At 49.9% G+C, this 15,836-nt stretch overlaps 1 protein-coding gene across 1 annotated transcript in view; it reads left to right on the top strand.

Annotated features, from left to right (window-relative positions):
• Window positions 1-15,692, top strand: part of CFDP1 (craniofacial development protein 1) — a 60,088-nt gene extending 44,396 nt beyond the window's left edge. The window contains exons 6-7 of the mRNA XM_039558135.1: window positions 9,836-9,994; window positions 14,952-15,692. Of these exons, the coding sequence (XP_039414069.1) occupies window positions 9,836-9,994; window positions 14,952-15,042 (250 nt within the window). The 3' untranslated portion in view covers window positions 15,043-15,692. The remainder of the gene's footprint in view (window positions 1-9,835; window positions 9,995-14,951) is intronic.
• The last annotated feature ends 144 nt before the right edge of the window (window positions 15,693-15,836 follow it).

Here is a 15,836-nt window from a genome sequence, read left to right as displayed (position 1 = left end):
GCCATACTGATTAGGAGGGTGCGAGATTTTGTTTTTGCTAAAATAGTTCTGCCAGTACAGCCCGGAGGGCAGCTGCAGTTACACTGGTACAGAGAGGCCTTATGCTGCTCTGAATTGTCCCTGGCTCTGGGGCGGGCGGGGATGCTGCTGGGAGTACCTTTATCCTGCAGTAACAGCCTGTGCATGGCTGAGTGCTGCCCAGCTTCACAAGTGCAACTTTATTTTGTTGATATCCACCCCATAGCAACTTCATCTCAAAGGCCAAAGGGAAATATTTTGCTTCCTCTGGCTGTTAGGAAGTGGGTTCTCCATGGCAGCAGTCCCTTCACACAAAGGGTTCGGTCCTGAGCAGGAAACCCTGGTCCAGTCCCTAATGAGCCCTTCCTGCTGATAAGGGAACCTGAGGGTCAGGGGCTCTGCCTGAGCCAGTCAGCTCCCCAAGAACTGATGTGCTTTTTAATGAGCACATCCTCCAGAGCCTGTAAAATGAGACTCCAGGCCCTCCAGAGAAGTGGATGCAGACCTAGGTGCCACAGAATGGGACCTGGCTGAGGAAAGGTCAGCTCTGGCAGAGCTGTGCACCTGTGATACTGCTGCTGCTCTCTGACATCCTGAGCTGGAACATCCCATCCCTTCCCTGCTCAGCAAGTTTGCCTCTTACTGTACGTGGAGACCCAACACTGGTTTTATTCCTGGAATAATTGTATTGATGTGTGCAATATTATGTCTATTTACTGCTAGGTTGTCCCCCAGTTTGGGAAGTGGACTGGAGAATAGGGTGCTGTCCTGTTTTGGAGCAAGGAAGCTCTTAGGTCTCTTTTTCCAGCTTTGCACTTCGGAAAGGCCTATTCAGTACAGTCCATGACATGAAGATAGGATGAAGTATTTCTCTCTGCTGGCAGCCCATGGCATGGTGCTCTGCAAGCCCCCTCACCAACTGCTGCATCAGTTTTGCTGTTCAAAAGCCAGTTCCATGACACTTATTTCCCTCCTCAAGGTGAAGTGCACTCTGCCAGAGCAGCATTGCACAACTTCTGAAGTCACACTTAAACTCACTGTGCTCGATTAATAACAAATCCAACAATAAACCTGGAATACTGGAGTACTGCCCTTCAGCAGGCCATCGCGTGCTGCTGTTGCTGGGAATTGGGAGTGACATGGTTTTTTCCCATGACAAATCTTTGTTCCCCCACTGGCTATATTTAGACACAAACACATCCAGAATCAACTGTGCCCGTGGCAAGTTGTGCTACTGCCTGCAGCAGCCCTCACCAGGGCAACATCACGTGGGCTTTTATTCTGTTGCATCTGCCCTTGCGTCTCCATGCTGATGGAAAACGCATCATCTCAGCCAGGCTTCGATTGCTGGGGTGGAGTGGTCTGGCTGTCCTTGCCTGACTGTGCCTTTTATCCCCATCTTAAACTTTTCAACATAGAACCTGGCTGTGCGAAGGAGAGCTATCACTCTCCCTTCTGGAGAGGTTACACCTCCTCTGCTGTCTCTCTGTCACACTGCTATTTGAACACTAGTATGCTTTAGTTGTGATCCTCCTCAAGGATTAGCTCCTTGACTCAATGGATCCAGTGTCAAAGACTTCCTGTGAGTAGAAGAAAGGTGTGAACATCACTGTTCATGTAGGGGTCTCCACCGTGAGGCTGTCTGAGGTCTCAGGGAGAATGGGGTGACATTAGAAATCAGAAAGGACCTGGGGTTTGGCTTAGCTCTTGTGATTGGAAAAGCAGTGATGACAAAGCAACTTGGGGTCAGCCTGGGTTGGCAAGCCTGTGAACAAAAGCCTGAGAAAAGTTAACTCACACTATCAACTCGAGTTAAAACCCCCATTTCCTTGTTCCTTATAAGTACTTGAGGCTGGTCCTGCTGCAGTCAGACCATCCTCCTTTTGCAGGGATGCAATCAGAGCATTTTCACCAGGAACTGACTCCTGTCAGCAAAGCCCTCCATGCAGCATAAGTCAGTCTGCCTTGGTCTGCTAGCAGGATCACAGGCGGGATAATTCCCATTTTCCTCCTGCACTTGCATCTCTTACTGCCTTTGGACACAGCTGCCTGCTTTGCCGTGGCCTGTAGCACCACACAATGGGTTTTGTCCCAGACATAGCTGCTTTTCCACAGTGGTTTCATGCATGTTGCTCTTCAGAGTGCAGGAACTTTGACAGACCTCACCACAATGATATAACCCTGCATCAAAAGTCCCCACTACTCCTAGAGCACTTCAGGCAGGTTCTTGGCTCAGTTCGTGTGTGCTTCAGGGTGTGAATGCTGGGTACCTGCTCAGCAAGTGGAGCATATGGACAGGCACCACTGGGTTGGCAGTGATTTCCTTGGGCTGCACTGCCCTGGCTGGGTGGTGAGAATCCATCAGTCCTCTCCCTGAGAGCCTGCCTTGGGCAGTGCCCTCCAAACAGGATCATCGCCAATTCTCCAGCACCATCCACCCTGCTTTTATCTTCATTTCCTCCTTGCTTGCTTTTTTTTCCAGCTGGGATTTCAATGTTTGTTTGTTTGGTGTTAGGGAGGCTTTCTTGTTTGCTTTTTTAAATACCTGTTGTGACAGGCAGAGCTGAGAACAAGCCAGGCTGCTCTCTGCATCCACCTGAGAGCCTGTTTGGGAAACAAGGCCAAGAAGGGGACAGGAGGGGAAAGTAGAAATGCAGTTGGGTTTTTCTTGGGAGACTTTCTGTCCTTGGCTGATTATGTGGGGTGAGGGGTGAGAAGAGCTGGTCAGTTTTAGGTTCTGAAGAACAAGACCTGTTATATCATTCTGGGGAAGGTTTCTGCACGCTGGCAATACCGGGCACTGTCGTTCTGCTGCTGTCTGGTCCCTCTAGTCAGACCATCCTGACGTTCAGGAGCAGATGGCACCATGCTTGCCTTCCTGACATGTGCCCCTCTTGTTCCCTGCCACCGTTTTCACTCCTCTGTTGAGGAAGATGGTCTGGGAGTGAACAGCAGAGTGGGCACATGGGCCAACCCCCGGTCTCTGCATTCATCCTTCTTGTGCAGTCTCACACCCTTGCATGCAGAAGGAAGGACAGCAGGGCAAGTGATCTGTGGTGCTCTGGGCAGGAATCTTCCACTTTATTAAAATGAAAATATTTACTGGCTGCATCAGTTGCCCAGCTGTGGTTAGTTTGCATGAGAACCATTTCCTGCAGTTAAGGAAACTATTCAGCTTTACAGCAGATCGTGGAAGGAAGAGATACTACTATGTCCAAAATCCTCTCTTTGCTGAGTGGGCAAGCTTCTCACCTGAATCCCTGCCATCAAAGCACTTGGGGTGACAGGAACAGAGCTGCCATTGCTGTGCTGCAAGTAAGTATCACAAGTTCCAGTGAGGAAGGAAGGGCTGCAGGAGAGGGGCAGTGGGAGAGCCAAGGCTGGGTGGTCAGGATGGTCCTTTAAAGGCTGCGAGGCCTGAGATGCCATCTTTCTGCACTTGGTGACATTTACTTGCCAGCTCCCTGTCCTGGTGGTGGGATCTGACACGCTGCTCAGCGCTGCAAGGAGCCAGCAGGGAAGTGGTTGGTGTTGTAGTGCATGTTTGAGTTGGGTTCTTCTGCTTGAAGCCACTGGAAAGCTATTCAGGCATACTGGAGGTCTGGGAATGGATGCCTCCTGCTTGTCCTCTTCGGCCAGACATCATAAATGCACTCTCCCTTGCAGTAGTCTCATCATCTAACACGCAACAAAAACTATCCATCTGAGTTCCAAACCTTGCTTGAAAGTGGATTTTTATAGGTTGTAGGTGTAACCTGCCTTTTTAAATGGTAATTGGTAAAGGTGATCTCTGATAATCTGCTTCCAGGGGCTGGGGCAGACGGTACAGGGGCTTTCCTGGCCTTTCAAGATTTCCTACTGATGGAATCATGTCATCTCTGTGAGTCCACGTTTATTTCTGCAGAAGGAAAGATTGCTCTTCAGTGCCTCCTGGAGAGTCACCAGATGTTTTGGATGGATGCTAGAATGTGATGGAGTGTCAAGCACTAAATTGTTGCTGCTCTGGGAGGTGCAAAACCCTGCAGTCAGGCCAGAGAAGTTGCCCCACTCTGTTGTCTTGTCTCCTCTACCCCATAGCTGCAAGGTGTGCAGGATGCCTTGGTGGAATCAGCATAATCTAAAAAAATACTTTTCTTGGTCCAAGTCTTGCAGCAGCTGCTTTGTCACAAGACCCTCATTGGCAGAACAGGTTATTTGCCACTGTTTAATTGGGGCTCAGAGGGCTGGGTTTCATTAGTGGGGGGAAAACAAGCAACTCATTTGTGATTTGCATACATCAGTGACTATCCTCTTCTGTGTGTTTGCTCACACTATTTCCACAAAATGTGGCATAACAAGAAGAGGGGTGAGGGAGCACTGGAGTGTTAACTAAGACTCAGTAATATCCTGTTTTGTGTTCAGCGTTTTCTTCTTACAAATTGAGCGCTTCTTAAAAGTATTGATAGATGATAGAAGCAGGGCCTTCCTGCTACAGCAGCTGTTATCCACAACCAGGAGGATACTATAAGGTGGATGGAGAAGCAGCCCAGGGTCTGTGGTCTGTGGAGCCAGCAGAAACAGAGCAGCAGAGGGTTTGAGATTCCCAAGGGTGGAGGTCAGGCTAAAGCTGGGGACGCTGCTGGCTCCTTGGCCAACATTTAAGTGTCCTTTGGGCTCAGTTTGTTCATTGGTGTTGGATGTGATCTGTCAGCTCCTGCAGTCAGACCCTGCTGGTCCCTGCCTGCTTCTGGCCAGTCACCTTGATCTTCTTTGTGCAACTGGTGCTGGTTCAGCTGCTAAATAGTCTCCATAGGTATTTCACAAAGGCAGGAGGTACTTTCCCTAGTGTGTTCCTCTTCAACAGCTGCAGCATGGCTGTTGTGGATCGGAGAGGCTGATTTGCAAAGACATCCGAGATCTGCTGTGTCAAGGGAAATGTGAGGGCAAACAGGAGGAGCAGCACAGAGCTCTGCCTTTGGATAGCAGGAATGTTCTGCATGGATGGAGGAAGGAAGTGGCTTGGCACCAGTGGAGCAGACAGATATCTTGGTGAATCACAGGTTCAACATGAGTCACTGCTGTCACATGGTTGTGAAAAAGGCACACGTCATAGGGGGCCATGTAAGGAGCTGCGTGCTTCCCAAGGCATCTGAAGCATTCCCCCGCTCCCGGTGCTGGTAAATCCGTCACTCATGCTATTCCCATTTTGGATGCTGCGTTTGGGGAGTATATGGGCCAATAGCCGAGAGTCGATGGAGAGCAGTGAGAGCAGTCAGAGGGCTGGAAACCACGAGGAATGAGAAAAGCTTGAAAGGACCTGGGATTGTTTAGTCTAGGAAAGAGCAAGCTGGAGGGGGAGCAATATGAAAAGCTTTCAAAGACATAAAAAGCTGCTGCAAAAAAGTGAGGGAATGATCTGTTCTTAAGTAGCTACTAGGAAGAAGATATCAAGTCATAGGCTGAGCAAAGAAATCTAGTCATTGGGGAAGACTTACATAAGTGAAAGGCTGATGAAGTACTGAAGCTTTGGTGCATGTGGGATTGGTGTCAGGAGACCTTCAGAGCACCCGTCTCTGGGTGAGTGGGAGAGGAAAGCCATCTTGCTTTGGCTGGTGGGATGCACTATGAGACCTTTGTAGCCGTGTTCCCAATTGCTGGAATATTATTTTCTAAAGCTTGTGGTGAAGTCCACCTCTTTTAAGCAGATAGGCATTTCCCAGACGCTGCTGACCTTTGTGGTACAAGCCATCAGGGATTACATGTGGCAGTGACACTTCATCACTGCTATAGCAGCAATTCTCCAAGCTCCTGGTCAGGCTGCAGACTTGCACCAAAATGTGGGGGGAAGCCTCATTGTTAAGGACAGGGATACAGAGCGTGTTCTCCTGTGGTGGGACAGCAAGGGACCCCATGGCTTGCTGCTTGTCCCTGTGTACGACCACGCCAGATGAGGCATAGGCACAGTCCTTGTCCTGACAACATTAGATGGTGCAGGGGAATCCCCCCCACCAAGGCAGAGCTCCCCAGCACTTTTTTTTTGCTGGTTCAGGGGCAGACTTTGGCTGTGCTTTTTAATTGTGAAAATTCAGAGCATGTCTTTGTGTCCTAAATAGGCGATTGTCCTGATCCTCATCCCTGGAATCCATTATGTCTTAGCAAATTACTTTCTCTCTTTTAAATGCCTTAGTGATTAAAGATGCCACAGCAGATACCCTTAATGAGTACAAAAAGGGTAATAATTCCTCTTGTTGGCACTGAATGCAATTAATCAGGCCCCTTTACTTGCTTTTTAAACAGATGAGGCATTTAAGGCCAAGCAAGTTTTTAATTGGACTTTAATGTTTCTCATTTGCTTCATTTTGGCACAAGCATAGGAATTCCCACCCCCAGGTTTGCTGGATTTATTCAGGGTGATAAAAGGCTCAGCATGGAGTGAAGACTCAGCAGCAGACTCAAACATGTCCCTTCAGCCTGTGCCTGGCCCCCTTGCCTGGCCCAAGCTTGGTCCTGCTGCAGCAGCACAGAATTGTCTGGACAGGAGCAGAACCAGGCTATCCAGCCCAGAGCCAGTTTCCAGCATGGGGCTGACATTGCATAATAATATTTCTGGAGTAGTCATCAACACAAGGGTGCAACATAGCCTGCCCTTTTTTGTGAGGTTCCCTTGCCTTGAAGGAACTGTTGACTTGTGAGTATTCTTGTGATTATGTGGATGCTCTTGATGGAGGATCATATCATAGCCCAGACCCTGTAGCTTCAAACGCGGGGTGAGTGATATGTTTTAAGCTATATTCCTGAGATCCACGGCCAAGGGGACATACAGAGGCCTTGAGCACCATTACAGATGGATGTGCGCCAGGAATTGCCATGGGAGAAAAGATACATGATGAGCAGCCCTCATCTAGTTTGCAGCTCCTGCTCCCTGAAGCCAGCACCACCTCTTCTTCTACCTCTGGCCATGAATCATCTTGCCTTTGGCTCCCTTCCCTCCCATCTATCCTCCACTGTGGTTTGGGGACAGCAGTGGCCTGTTAGCCCATCCCAGTCTGTGTTTCATGCAGAGACGTGTTCGGCAGCCCAGCTTGGCTGATTGAGCCCTGTCCCAGCTCAGCTCTTCCCCGGCACCAGCCAACAGCTCAAGGTTCAGCCAAAAAGGCATCAGTCTCAGCATGTGTGAGCCTGCCCCTGAGCCTGCTTGTCACTCTGCAGGGCAGGGATTCCTCTAACGGCCAGGAAAAATCCCAGAACTTTCAGTTGGATTTTTCCAGGTGTGTGCTGTGTCCTTTGCAGTCAGACCTGTCTGTATTTCAACTGACAGTGGCTGTGGGCTTCCACCCACAGAAAGGTCAGTGGATGCAGATGAGCTGTGGATGCCCTTGGATGGGTGCGATGGTTCTTGGGTAATTGGCCAAAAAACTTTTTTTTTTTTGCCCCAAAAAAATATTTAGGAGAAATCTAGGGACAAGGGACAACACCCTTCATTTCTACATCCCTGCTTTTCCCACTTCAAAGGTAGGAAAATCTTAAGCCCAAGTGTGTCTGGAAAGTTAAGTGTATTCAGAGAAATGTGTTATTGAATACGTTGTGTTAATTTAAACACCTTCTGCCTGCCAGGCTTGGGGCAGAGGAGCTTTGCCAGCTGGATCAGCCACAGCACTTCCCTAGATCTGTTTCAGGGCATCTTTAAGGCCTCCCAGTGCAGCCTAAGGAACTGCTGTGCACGACCACCAGGCTCTGCTTTCCAGGCAGCTGCGCAGCAGGGAGTGCCATGGGGGATGCTTGCCCAACATTTTATTTGGTTTGTCCTTATTTTTTGTCATATCTCCTCTCCTCTGACTCCCTTACATCTTGAACACGCATCTGATACTGGGTTTGGTGGTTGAGCAAGGCTTGTATAGTCCTGGATAGCCAAATGTGGGAACCAAGTTTCTCCAATTTTATCTTGTGCTGAGAACATCTTTGCCCATTTTGCCCCCTTACACCACTTTCCTGCTACCTGCAGGTAAGGATACCTAGAGCCATCATGCCTTGAAAAGTAAGGGAGAATTGGGGGCTGAGCAGGGATCAAGGTTTTATTGTGTGATCATGGTGTGAAGGGCTCTAGACATGTTGATGAGATGTTTGGGGATAAAGGTGAATCAGAGAGCATCCAGCTTGTTCTGTGTACCTGCAGAGTGAAAAACTGCTGGCTGTTGGCCGGTGCTCCAGCTGTGGGCAGGGACTGAAGGAAATAAAAGGGCCAGGTCCTAGGACGTTTCTGCTCCTCTGGCTAGTATTGAGGAGGGGCAGGCAGCCTTGTCCAGTTGCTATGGAGCCTGCCAAGATGTCCTTAATCCCAAATATATCTATGTCAGGAAGCTGCAACCCCAAGTGACTCTAGCCTGTCATTCTTTCACTGAGAGTCTTCTGGCTGAGGCTTACAGAGTTGTCATTTTCTTTGATTTAATTCCATATAAACTGCAGAATTATTTTCCTTTAGAGGCTTGCAAATTACGGAAGCATAAACCATGCTAATGATCCGATAAGGACAACTTTGGATACGTTCCCAAGAACGGCTAACCCTGGGCAGGAGTGTGCTCAGAGAGCACTGATGGAGAGCAATTTGCCATGCTCACCTGGCTGCCTTCCTTGGGCCCCCCTTCCCAAATTCCTTCATCTCTCAGGAACGAGAATCATTTCCTCTCTGGCTTCTTGCAGAGGCAAAGGCCCTGCAGACCTGAAGTTATCTCTGGAATGTGTGTAAACACGAGTTCAATGGGATGCTGTTTGCCCCCCATTCCTGGGGGGGTTTAAGAAGGGTTAATACAAGTTTGTTTTACGGGTTCCTATCCCTGAGAATTGTCTTCCTTGGAGGGCAACCCGGCTGACCTGAGTCCCTGTGTATGCATTTCCCAGCATAAAGGGGAGATTAGGGGGCCCCACCACGCGGGTGGGATTTCAATTCTCTAAGAACAAGGAGATGAAAGACCAAGGGGTCTTCCTGCCAAACAGGGACCCAGGAGACAGTATGGGATCACAGTGCACATGCACTGGGATTCAGTGTGCAGCTAAGAGGATTTAGGTGATGCTTGGACAGAAACAGATCAGGAGAAGGGTGGGGGCTACAGGCAATTCTGTGCTACCATCTTCAGACAGCACTGAAACATGAGCAGGGGGACTAAACCTTAGAAGTGACGTATGATCTGGGACAAAACGCATTTTAATGAGAGGCGTAAGGAGCTCTATCTGTTTGCATAAAAATAATTCAGATGTGGGTTCATTAGTGGTGGACAAGTACGTCCCTGGAGACCAAAACGTTCTTGGATTTAGAATAAGCAGCAGCAACCAGAACCTAAAGCTAGAGAAAATCAAGCATTAATACCAATGAAATGGTTAATTCCTAGATGTGTTGTCAGCAGTGGTGACGCACTGAGGCTGGATGCCTTCCAGAAAACAACACTTTAACTGAAGACAAAGAACCAGACTTAGCACAGAGGTGATCAGTGGAATGGCTTGGCCTGGTATATACAAGGGGTCAAACTAGATGATTTAATGATCTCTTTTGGCCTGAAAGCTCTCTGTTCCCTTAAGAAGATAAATGAAAAAGCCCTTTCACAAAAACCGAGCACTTGAGATATGTGTGTAATGAACTCTGCTGCTTCCAGGGGAACGGCAGAGCAGGATCTGCAGGAAACGTGACCTTGCCGCCTGCAGGCTGCCTGGGGTTGATGGCCCCCTGTTTGGTGGCGGTGGCTCACCACCACCGAGGCCACCACTCTCGCCCTTGACGTTTCTCATCTCTGTTTTTTATTGCCATCTCGCTGAATTTAACCAACATTTGCTCCCTAATCTCTGTCAGGGTGAAGAGGCCAAGCGGTATGAGTAGCCTCCTGGGGAAAATTGGTGCCAAAAAGCAGAAGATGAGCACACTGGAGAAATCTAAACTGGACTGGGAGAACTTCAAGGAGGAGGAGGGGATTGTGGAGGAGCTGGCAATCCATAACCGAGGGAAAGATGGGTAAGAGGGACTTTATCTAATAGTAGTCCAGGATTTCCCACCACTTCCTTTATATGTGGGAAGCCCATTGCTGGCTACAGAGTTCAAAAACCCATGGGATTTCTTAAGGGTTTATTCTAGGGATACATAAAGCCAGTAGCTGCTGTAAGCATCACAGGGAGACAGGTAAGTCTGCAAACACCTATCACTCTCTGCTAACAACCTTGTGAGTTCTCTAAGTCCAGCCAATGTCTGGCTTTATCATGTCTTCTGCTTGTGGCACAGAGCATGAACCAGTCTAATGCAGCCGCCCCATGAGGAAACACTATTGCCTTTGTCCTGTTTTCTTTTTTGAATTTGGGAGGTTTTTATTCTGTTCTTCAAATGATGCATTTCAGCTGCATCTGTCCTCCCTCCTCCTGCATAAAGATTTATGTAAGCCCAGAACAGCTGGCAAGGTGCATTAAGGATTATGGCAGCGCTGGGCGTTGGTTGTGTGCATCAAGCAATGTTCACTCCAATGAAGTTAATGGAAGTATCATAAAAGTAAATGGCAATGCTGTAAATAAAAGAGAAAGTTAATAACATGCACTGCGGGGAGTGATAATGAGATCAGAAGTGGCATTTCCAGTACAAATGCTTTGCTAAGCTCTGGGAAAACATAACCAGCTTAGTGGACAGCTCGTAAAATGTGTATTTTATTATAAGCTGTTCTTCTACTCCACAGGAAAAACTCAGAACTTCTGCATTCCAACAGATTGGTTTTTCTATTTTAAACAGGTATTTTATAACTGTCAAATAGATACTTTCAGTTTGGTCTTGCACCCTTCCACAACACACCTTCTCTATCAGATCTCCCCTGTTTCTGGTTCCATGCCCTTGAACAAGTAGAGCAATTCAGTTGGAGTGCTGGAGAGGGGCAGCTGTTCCTCCAAGATCCCTGAAGTCCAAGGAGGTGAATGATTTACACCACATACAGGTGTGGCAGAGCAGTGTTTCCTGTCATCTCTTGTGTGCCCAAACCCAGTATGTCAACTGTTCTTTGCCAGTGCTGTTTCCTTTCCCACCCCATTCAAGCAGGACAGCTTGCTCTTCATGCATGGCAAACCTTTCTGCAGATTCACGTAATGGTCCTTGAAGGCTAAAGATGGGATCAGCACATGGAAAAGATGAGCAAAGCAGAGCAGCAATTTTAAGAGCATCTTTAATCTTGGACAGCTTTGGGTTTTGCTGCCTGTCACATCCCAGGATAGAAAATCTGCTGAGCTCTTGGCAAGCAGTTTTTGTCATTAAACAAATGCGGAACATAATGCCAGGATAACTTCAGACGCTCCTTACAAATATGTTTATACTAGTCAGGCACGTAGTGTGAGGGGATCAACGGAGTATCTCCTCACTAGGAATTACTTTCACCTTCAAGGTAAAGGGAGAAGGGAGGAGCACCAATGGAGGCACAGTCCATTGCATTTGTGCTTACAGGCCACCTCAGTGTTAAGGGTGCAGTATCGTCACAGAGCAGCCAGCCCGCCTGGGGGGCAGGTCACACAGACACAGCTGCTGCCAGCCTCAGGTCATTTCACAGGAGCCTGTTGTGCCTTCTGCAGCTGCCTCTTCTCCTTTAATAATGTCAACCGTGCTCACCCTTCAGTGGGTAATCATTTACACATCTCTATAAAAATTGTAATGAGCTGTTGTTAACCCTTCAACCCAGGCAGGCGAGAGCAGGGCACTGCCTTTAATCCCTGGTGCTGTTAGAAACCTCTGCTCCCCATGTGTTCTGCTGTGTGACTGTAAATGTCTGCCTGACAAGGAAAGCTACAGCCCACTCCTGGAGATGTTTGCTTGATGCCACACATCCTGTGCACTTACAGAGATGGTCCATGTGTGTCTCAAGGAAGGCAGGAAGCTTTACGTTTTGCTCAGGAGCAAAGACAGGCTAAACTTCTTTTTTGTGCTAACCCTGTAGAAGTTGCTCCAGCCCAGAGCTCCTCATACCTCCCTGGCCCTTCTCCAGCAGCTGCACATGCTTGGCCAGAACACTGGCAATCAGTGGAGCAGTGGGGCTGTGGCATCTTTCTGCTGCCAGTGCTAGTTATCAGCCAGCCACAGCCTGGGCCTAGAATTTCCAAGACAGAGGGGACATGTGCTGCCCAATGGCTCTATCGTCCCTTGCCTGATTTTCCACCCCTTGTACTACCAGCCCCCATCTAGTGATTTGCATTTCCTTAGGAGTAGAATCTGGGCTTTTACAGCCTGGCTGTTCAGGTCCTGAGGGCCTGTCCTGGATTTGACAGGAGTGGCTAGAGTAAGGAGCAGAGGCAGCTATCCCCTTTGCTGTTCATCTCTCTGATGTGCTTTATAAATGGAAATGTGTAGTGGCCTCTTAATTGGGCCACCTTTGTAGGGCAGCCCCATGGGGGAGCAGCCGGCCCCGTGCACTCCTGCACCGGGTGACTGATGGTGACTGACAGGGGACAGGCAGCACCACTGAGACCCTCCCCAGAGCAGCTTGCAGCTGCCCTTGTTAGCAGAGACAGCCTTGCTCCCAATGGATTTACTTTGCTCTGCCATGGATCACAGCTGCCCTGTTTCCAGGGAGGTTGATAATTTACAGGAAGGTATTGATTCAGGTAGCAAAGGTTGTTTAGACAAGCTCAGGACGGATGTTTGTGCCTCGCTCACGCACTTTGCACCATGTTGGGTGGTGCCTTGCTGTCGGCTGCACGGAGCTGGCTGAGCACAAAGAGAGCTGCAGCTCCAGCACAGGCTTCAGAGCACAGAGGGGCTTGTGCCGACCCTGCAGCTTGCATCTGCACCTCCAGCCCCTGTGTGCCTGCAGCACAAGCCGGCCAGGCCCCACAAGCCCCAGTGTATGCACAGGTAGTGCCTGGGAGGTCTGCTCTGTCACCTACAGCTCTTTGCTGTGGCCAGCCAAGGACAACGCCATGGGATGACGTCGCGGTTCCTCCTCCATGCAGCGCTGCTGGCTGCAGCTGTGAGACCGCATTCCTGGTTCATGATCCATATCGATCCCCCAGGAGCCAGGCCCTGCCCACCAGAGAGGCACAGAAGTCAGGGAGGAAGAGGAGGAGAAAGAGACTGACTCCTTGCTGAGGTTGATAGATGGGTGTCGCAGAGGGGCCAAAGGAGCTTCAGATTCAGTAGGTTGGGCTGTCACTGCCCAGGCCATTGGGTTGTTCCCAGATGAACATCAGTAATTCCTGTCCTTGTCTTCCCAGCTGGGGTTGTGGTTGGTGTTTAGCAGTGGAGGGGGAGAAAAGCCACACACCCAGCAGTATGACACTGAGCACATACAGCATGACCCCTCAGCTTCCTTCCTGTGGCCTCTCTGAGCCCAGCCCTAGGAGCCGGTCGCCTCCCTGCTTGCAGGGATAAAGGGAAGCGACACTCCCCTGCCTGCCTTTCCTGAACCAGTGTGGGGAGGGGGCCTCTGCACAACCCTTCTCCAACGGTGAGGGGCAGGGGCCACAAAAATACCTCCTCCCAGCGAGCTCTTTGCCTACATTGCGCCATGCTGGTCCCTGCCCCTCACAGTCAGCAGAGATGAGCTGACCCAGTTGTGTCAGCACGAGACGGGCTGGAGCTGCGATGGGAAGGGGGTGGCAGCAGCGATGCATAGGGCCGTTCACTCGCTTGGGGGAATCACTTGCTGAAAAGAATCTGGATTAATTCATTTCCAATGATGACTGGATGGGCAGGAGTGTCAGGGCTGTCCCTTGCAGCAAGGGCAAATGCTCCCTACTGGGAACACATTCAGTACTGGTTCAGTAGTTGTAGCATAAAGAATTGCAGAATCACGAAATGGTTCATGTTGGAAGGGACTTTTAAGGGCCAACTAATCCAACCCCCAGCAGTGAGCAGAGATTCTTTATCTAGATCAGATTGCTTAGAGGCCCATCCAGCCTGAACTTGCAGGGACCTCATCACCAAATGTCCATCTGTCTCAGAGAGACCACTGATAGGAGAGACCTTCAACCTTTCTGTGCAGTTCTTGGGCACCTTCATGCACACTGCCAGCCACCCAGCAGCCTGGAAAACCCACAGAGCCTGAAATGCTCATCTTCCCTTAGGCTTTGGTCTTGCTCCTGGTGAGCAGGAAAAGCAGTGACTGACAGAACAGCCAAATTCAGTGGTTCCCTGTGCATCTTGCACACAAGTTTAATGACCTTGTGATGGCAGTCCAGTGTTTGCCACCCTGGAACAAATGCAGAACAATTGTGATGATTCAATTACAGCTCCTGTTTTGAATTGCAATTTCACTCCCTCTGTAGGTTAATTAGTAGCACAGCCCCGGGCTGTCTGTGGCAAGGGTTTGCAGCAAAATACATTAAAATTCAGCTGCATGCCATTAATGAGCAGCAAGGTGCTTTTCCAGGCGCAGGCGTGCCTTCTTCCTCGCAGCACTCAGGTGCTGTGCTGAAGGGCAGCACTAAATACTCAGTGGTGGTTAGGAGCTGGTCTGTGGCTGGGAAGCCCCTGGCCTGCATCCCTGAGCTGCTGCAGGCTTGCTGGGTGATGCTTTTTGCATCCCTATTGCTCCATGTGTCTGTTCCTGGCTTTTATCATGGGCCTGTGAGCTTGTATTGAGGGTTGTGGTTGGATTTGAGATGCTTTGCTGGGTGGTGCAAAGGCCTACTCTGATCCCCTTCAAGGTGTCTGTGGAGGACATTTCTCAGCTGTAGGAGAAGAGCTGGAACCAGAATCAGCCAGTTCAGTTCTCTAGCCTGTGGAACCACCAGACCTCTGGGAGTCCCCCAGATGACAGCCAGCAGGCCATAGAGCAGTTTTGGTGTCCATAGGAGATGTTCAGTGAAGTGATCAGTTCATGGAAAGAGAGGGAAGGAGGCAGATGGTGGTTTCCCTTTCTGCTCGTCCCTTCGGGTGGGGTTTGCCCCAGTGGGAGCCACACAGGCTGCCACGGGCACTGCTCACAGCCTCTGCCTCTGCCTCCCTGCAGGTACATCGAGAGGAAAGCGTTCCTGGAGCGCGTGGATCACAGGCAGTTCGAAATTGAACGTGACATCAGACTGAGCAGGATGAAGCCCTGACGTGCCAGGGGTGGCCGTGGGGGATCCTGCCCCCTTCTGTGCCCCAGGGCTGGCTGGGGGCTGCCAGCCACCAACGACCACCAAGCACAGAAACTGTTCTCTACCCAAGACTCAGCCTGTATGTCTCAATGTACAGGGTTTTCCTTTTACTGTAATAGTTTGGGGAGGGTATTTGTCAATGGGGGCACTTTGAGGGTTAAATGGCCCAGCAGGTGATAGAAGACACTGGTGTAATTCTGGCAACAACTTTCCAAGGAGAAGAGGTGGTGGCACCCATCCTTTACCAATCCCAGGTGCTTCTGGCAGCAGGAGGAACCACCAAGGCTGGGAGAGTACTGGCATGTTTGGTGGTGAGAGTGGGGCTGCAGGAAGGTTTCATGGCTGCAGTGCATACGCAAGCTGTGGGCTGGAGCCCTTCTCCCTGCTCTGCCAGCCCCGCAGCACTCCCTGCCCCTCCGCCTTCTGCTCCTGTCCAGACAAAGCCAAACTGTCTGTACTTGTTTGTGGGGTCTGATGATGCTGGGGGGGGTTAAGCAAGCTGGTGAAGAAATCCTTCCTTGTTCACGCTGTCAAGAAGATGGGAGCAGCTGCAGCAGGCAGGAAGGGCCAGGATCTGAGTGTTCACGTGAATAAAGTATTCCATCCCAACACTCTTGCATGCTGGCAGTGTGGTTTGTGTGGGAAGCAGAGGACAAAGAAATTAAGGATCTTACATAGAGTAAGGAGTGTCTGCAGTCATAAAAACCTCTCTCAGAGGTGCCCAGTGTGTGCCCTGATAGCAGCCTGGGGGTCAG

This window comes from Corvus cornix, chromosome 11, assembly GCF_000738735.6.
Source record: "Corvus cornix cornix isolate S_Up_H32 chromosome 11, ASM73873v5, whole genome shotgun sequence".
NCBI lineage: Eukaryota > Metazoa > Chordata > Aves > Passeriformes > Corvidae > Corvus > Corvus cornix.
This window is presented reverse-complemented; position numbering and strand designations above follow the sequence as displayed.